Source organism: Lactuca saligna, chromosome 5 (genome assembly GCF_052625555.1).
Source record: "Lactuca saligna cultivar CGN05327 chromosome 5, ASM5262555v1, whole genome shotgun sequence".
NCBI lineage: Eukaryota > Viridiplantae > Streptophyta > Magnoliopsida > Asterales > Asteraceae > Lactuca > Lactuca saligna.
In genome coordinates, this window is record NC_136421.1 from 268,667,674 (window position 1) to 268,674,038 (window position 6,365).

General features: G+C 31.3%; 2 protein-coding genes across 2 annotated transcripts; one reads left to right on the forward strand and one right to left on the reverse strand.

Annotated features, from left to right (window-relative positions):
* Positions 1 to 821: 821 nt before the first annotated feature.
* Positions 822 to 2,864, reverse strand: LOC145046643 (uncharacterized). Its single transcript, XM_078994929.1, has 2 exons — positions 2,848 to 2,864; positions 822 to 1,323 (listed from the first exon to the last, which is right to left on the reverse strand). The coding sequence occupies exons 1-2, from the start codon at positions 2,862 to 2,864 to the stop codon at positions 822 to 824; spliced, it is 519 nt and encodes a 172-aa protein (XP_078851055.1).
* Positions 2,865 to 2,955: 91 nt separating this feature from the next.
* Positions 2,956 to 4,192, forward strand: LOC145047755 (transcription repressor OFP4-like). The gene has a single exon (XM_078996084.1). The coding sequence runs from the start codon at positions 3,053 to 3,055 to the stop codon at positions 3,992 to 3,994; it is 942 nt and encodes a 313-aa protein (XP_078852210.1). The 5' UTR covers positions 2,956 to 3,052; the 3' UTR covers positions 3,995 to 4,192.
* Positions 4,193 to 6,365: the final 2,173 nt, after the last annotated feature.

The window sequence follows — 6,365 nt, forward strand, 5'->3', positions numbered from 1 at the left end:
ATGGTTGTTGAAGCTATATTGTCTTAACTACTTGGTGGGTGATTTGTATGTTTGTTAACGACACCATTTTCAACACAAATAAAACGTGATTTTTTATTCCATAGTTGATTTATGTTTTACGTGGTTTGGTAATAGAAATAATAAATTAGTTGTAAAATGAGTTATTTGACTTCAAAATCCACTTAACTCTATATATTTATGTTTTCCTGTCCTGGCTTTTTGTTAGCATGCTTATAATATTTACATGTTAAGTGATATTTCCACTTAATAATTTGATCCATCCACATGAGGTACACCACCTTTGCAGCTATCCTATAAGTTAGTAAAAATACATTTCAAGTGGATGAATCAATTTATTAAGTGAAAATATGAAACATGAAATACAAAAATAAGAAAAGAGAAAATGATACATACGACCTATGAACTTTCTAAGGTTTACATATTTAATCCCTAAAGTATTTTAGTTGTTTTATGGGGGCATAAACTTGTTTTTGTTGAGTCTATTAGGTCCCTTTGCAAGAATTGAAGGGGTAAACCGGTTACCCCTTGCCACATAAGCCTTTCTTATGGCCCTACTTCCCTTGATCCATGTATGTAATAAATTATAAATCATTTTCCCTTCGTTCTTCAACTACCTAGAAATTGGATCTTACACAAATCCACGAGGTGAATCATATTTCCTTTAAAGGTGAATCGTATTCCAATTTTGCACATTTTGAGTCTCTAGAAGAGTCATCAGGTGACTGATGACTTCATCTGATGACTCGGTGTTTCGAACGTGAGTAACATATGAGAATGGGGGTGAATCAAGTTTGCTAGATTTAAACCGGTGCATCAAATCGATCATCAGTATCAGATGAGACCAACCTCTCTAAACTAAGACCGAAATACTTTGACACCATAATGTGGTTTTCTTTTACGATTTTAGGATCTGGGGACTCGATTTTGTCGAATTTGGCTAATTCTGAATCGGCAGTAGCTCCTTTCACTGGAAGTGGCGGCAGGATGTCGATCACGTCCGATGAAGCTCCGGTGTATGATAACAATAAGTGAACGAAACCAGAAGGCGAGTGGAAGAGATCGGTGGAAGATAAAGTGAAATCGTTTTCCAATTTTTCGTTTTTGATGATGATTTCAGATAAAGGGATCAAAGCAAAACCATGCAATTGATGTTCAAGATAATTTCTCACCCTACTTAGCATGTATATCTCCCACTTGAGAGAATATTCAATCATGGGAACGTTAATCCGAAGGGTTTCATTAAAGACTGGATTTTGTCCACCTCCATTGATGGTTTGAGTGGTGATTGATGAATGTGAACATCTAGAACACCAATAAACAGTTCAGGTACTTTATGGTGATATGATAAAAATAATTGACTTTCCAACGAGTGACGGGGCAAAAATAGTTAACTTGATAATAAAACTGACTCAAATAAGTTATGGTGATTAAAAAAGCAGGTTGCTTCCTATCTTATGCCCGCGTAAAGCAACAAAAATATTTTAGGAACTAAATAAGTAAACTCTAAAAAATTCATAGGTGGTTTGACTCATTTTCCCATAAGAAAATTGTTATTTTCTGGTTTTACCCTTGTTGTTGGTCTTTTGCAACCGCGATGTTTTGCTAATTAATTGATTAATTTTACACGTTTTATTGCCCAACCTTTTTGGTAAATAAGGATAGAAATTGTGTGGTTCTCTTTTATATAAGATTGCCATATCCTATATTTGATGATTGGTGCTTGTAATAAATGTTTTAATCTTGTTTGTTGCAGTAGTCAATAATCAGTACGGTTGTCAAATATATTTCGTTTTGGTCACATACATTTATTTTATCAATGATGGTGGATATCGATATTTTATTTCAAAATTTCATTTTCTTAATAAATTTCATTCGATAAGTTTCATTCCGTCCTTTTATTATTATGCAGCAAGCAAGCGTTACATTGAATGAGTCGAGTATGAGAAGACACCGTCACAAAATAAATAAATAAATAAATAAATAAAATGTGAAAGAGAAAAGGACCGGTTACCAACCCGAATTGGAGAAGAGACATCGGGTTGAAATGTGATACCGACACACTCATATTTTCCCAAATCCAAATCTTCATCCCACGCCCTGCTACTTTTGCTAATTTTGCGCCACTTTTCTTCAAAATACTTGTACTTTTCTATCCAACTTTCTTTCATATGTTTTTCATATAATTTGATTAAATATTTAATTCATTATCATCTTATTATATAATAAAAATAAATAATAATATTAAGTTACAACATAACATGAATGTAGAATGACATTAGAAAGTATATATTCTAAAGAACATCATTTATGATGCTATATTAAGTTATAACATAACATGAATGTAGAATGATACTAGAAGGTATATATTCTAAAGAACATCATCTATGATGCTAACATTTTTCTTTAACGGTAGGTCACTATAAGATTAAAGTTTGTAGGATTTGAACATAAGATCATTAGTTATTAGAGTGTTTAAATCTCAAATGGTCATCAATATGCCATATTATGGTTTGGATTCTTACATTTGATTTGACATAAACATGCATTTTGTTGAAATTATATATTTGTAAATTGACTCAACAATGAAAGTCTAACGATTTACTCTTCCACCATCAAAATCTTGAGATCGATTCAGCATGATGACCTCTTTAGTGGATAAGATTCGTTTAATTGACCAGCTCTAATATATATATATATTATTTTTTTAACAGTAGAGAATTTAAAAACTCCCTAGTGGCATATTTCAATTATTATTTTTATTTTGTTTATGAAATTAAAATACCTTTAATTAATAAAACTTAGTGACAATTTAGCATTACCAATTACGCATCTTTACCAGCCATTGTCGGCCCTACTAGATTTTTTTTGTTTTGTACGTGACTTTTTGGCCTTCTTGGTCCCCTACCTCTCGTCACCCCATAATCTGTATTTATTTATCTTCCTCAATACTCAACCCGCAGGTGTCCTCCATTAATCCAGTGTTCTAAAAGCTTCCATCTGTTTCACCTCTCAGCTTTCGACCCATTTCCCCATGGCCAATTATAGGCTTAAACTTTCCAACTTCATACACAATTCTTGGTTTCACAAGAACAAACTCACCAAAAAACAACAATCATCATCATCTTCCTCCAATCCCCACACCAAAGATCATCTCGTCGCCGACCAGAGGAAATCCTACTACATCCCTAGAGACTTAACAGAAGAATCGCCACCACTGAAAACCCAGTCACCGGAAACACCAAGAAACTCATCGAAGAAAAGAAGACCTCCCACCTACAAGAAACCAGTTCAACAGAAATCAGTCTCCGGGGAACACACTTTACCCCGAAGATGCTACTGTCGGGTCACTCCGGAGTCCATTTGGACAGCTTCCAACTCTTCTGACATTGAATTCCTATCGTCTGAACAACCTATTTCGTCTCGGGAATCTCTCAGTTGTTCGTGTAACACGACTTCATCGTACGACGAAGTATATAGGAACGTTGACCTCCCGCCGATCATAACGAAGTCAACGAAAAAAGAGGGACTTGAGTCGGGTAAATGGATGATAGACGGCGGAAGCCGGAGTTTATCGATGAAGGTTGTGAAGGACGACGTTATGGGGACTCCGACGACACACATAACACGTAGTCCGGTTAGAAGAATTCCAGGTGGGAAAGTCAAAGGAAACTGTTACTCCCCAAGAGTGGGGAACAGAGTTAGGGTACAGGGAATAAACGGCGGCGGCCGGAAAAACAATGGCTACCGTCGGAGTTTGTCGGAGAGTATGGCGGTGGTTAAAACATCGGTGGATCCTGGTAGGGATTTTAAAGAATCAATGGTGGAGATGATAATGCAAAATAACATGAAGAGTTCAAAGGATTTGGAGGATCTTCTTGCATGCTATCTTCTATTGAATTCCGATGATTATCATGACTTGATCATCAAGGTATTCAAGCAAATTTGGTTTGAGAGCACTGATATTCGATTGTAAATCATCAATAAGAGAAATTCTCATGTAAATTATAATTTTTTATTTTTAATAATGAATAGTATAATCGCTATCGAGCGAATAGTATAATCGCTATCGAGCTAAGAAATATCGTTGTCTTTGTCTCATGGACACGATTTTCACGACGTCAGCATTACATTAATATTTTGATTACAATCTACCTAGAGTAGTTTTTACTAATTTATTGCCAACCTACTTATATTTGTTTGAGGGGTTGTTTATTTTATTAAAAGTTGAATCAAAGGCCGAATGATAGAGACATTAAATAAATGTCTTTGAATAAAACCAAGTTTTTGGTTAGATAATTTAATTGATTTTGTTGAGTGATAAAATCATAAAATCATTTCTGTTTTTTTTTTTTTTTAATCATATCTAATTTACATGTTAAAATTAAATTAAATTAAATGTATTAACTATATTTTATATTTTATATTTTATATCAAATAATGGATTTGTTTATATGATTTTTTTTTTCTAACGATACATGCAATACTTTTTTTTTTTTTTTTTTGAGTTCATATTTGATAAGAAAATGAGATTAGGACTACTCGTTTGAATCAGGGTTGTACTTATGGGTATGTCAAGTTGAATGACCGCCCCAAGCCTCGGCTTGAGGCCCCAAAACTCAAATTTGTCATGTATCATATATAATTTTTTTTTTTTTATTTATTTAAAACAATGAATAAAATGAAGTTTTACTCTAGTTAAGGTGACTTTGTCAAATCTTTTTTGCTATTTTTTAAATATCCCTATCAAATAAATATAGGAAAGTATGTCAATGGAGATTTTCCATGTATTTGTTTTGTGTCTAAAATTGGATTGACCCTGACTTTATCATATAATATAATATATTTATTTTATTAAATATTATTTTCAAGTAATGTGTTTTTAAGAAAAAGATGAAATATATATATATATATATATATATATATATATATATATATATATATATATATATATATATATATATATATATAAGTTCAATTGATAAAATAAAAAAGGTTGAGAATAAGGGAGTGATTCTCAGCCAATCATTTATTTTTGCCGCAAAAGCTTCAAACGTAGTGGCGAAAATAAAAAAGAAATACACATGTGTTTTCTAACAAAACATGTTTCTTTAAACTATGTTAATCATTACCAGAGGCGACTCAACAAGTTTGGGGGCTCTAAGCAAACCCAAAATATATGATACTTTTGTATTTACTATACTTAATGTTATTAACATTAGTTTGTTTTTGTTCATTATCAACATTAATTTTTTTTATTGTTCATTATCAACATTTTTTGTAGTTTAAATATTTAAAAACGATCCTTTTTGTTTACCTATAAAAGCTTCCTGTTGCATTTTCCTTTTCTTTTTGAAGACTCTGCTTCATATTTTCTCTTTGAGATGATTATTACTTAATTGATAATTAATAACAATTTTCCAATTGTATCTTGAATAATAATTACCAATGAACAATCACCGAGATGGATTAGGATTTAGGATTATACCTGCAGCCTGACCCCTTGAGATTTGAGAATAGAAGTGTACAAGATAAAAGATTTTGGAAAGCTAGAAAAAGAATACATCTTAGTGAAAAAATAAAATCTAAAAATAAAGAGAAAACAGATTTGAGAATATAATTATTCTATAATCTACTGTAAACTTGTAATCAATGAACAATGAAAAAATGAACAAGTCACAATTTACAAATTCACATACGATAACTGAAAATATAAAATACCATTACAGTATAATCGATCTTACCTTCAGTAATAGTTTGGTAGATAATCACTAATCAGATGAGTAGATGACAATCGATATTTCCGACTGTCCTTTAGAGACCAGATGATCGTGACAACTGAATTGGAAAATTAGCGTGTGTGGAGACTAAGGGCTAGCTCTCTCTCTCTCTCTCTCTCTGTGTGTGTGTGTGTGTGTGTGTGTGTGTGTATATATATATATATATATATATATATATATATATATATATATATATATATATATATATATATATATATATCACACACAACAAGTGGGTTAATGCGAGAATATATATATATATATATATATATATATATATATATATATTGCAAATATGCGAAACAAACTTTATCTAATAAAAATCGAACATATATACTTTAAAAATTAAATTTATTAACAATAAATTAAAAATAATAAGTTTACATTGGAGGACGTTATGGTAATATAGATTTAAAAGTTGTTTTAATAATTATTATTTTTTTCACATCATTAACAACTTTTAAATTTAAGTTTTCATAATAAAAATATCAAAGAACATACTTTGCTAATATGAAACAATTTTTCATGTATCATCAATTATCATCATGTAGGAAAAAACTTGGATGG

Coding starts and splice junctions, on each gene's coding strand:
- LOC145047755 (XM_078996084.1), top strand. CDS start 3,053: ATGGCCAATTATAGGCTTAAACTTTCCAACTTCATACACAATTCTTGG.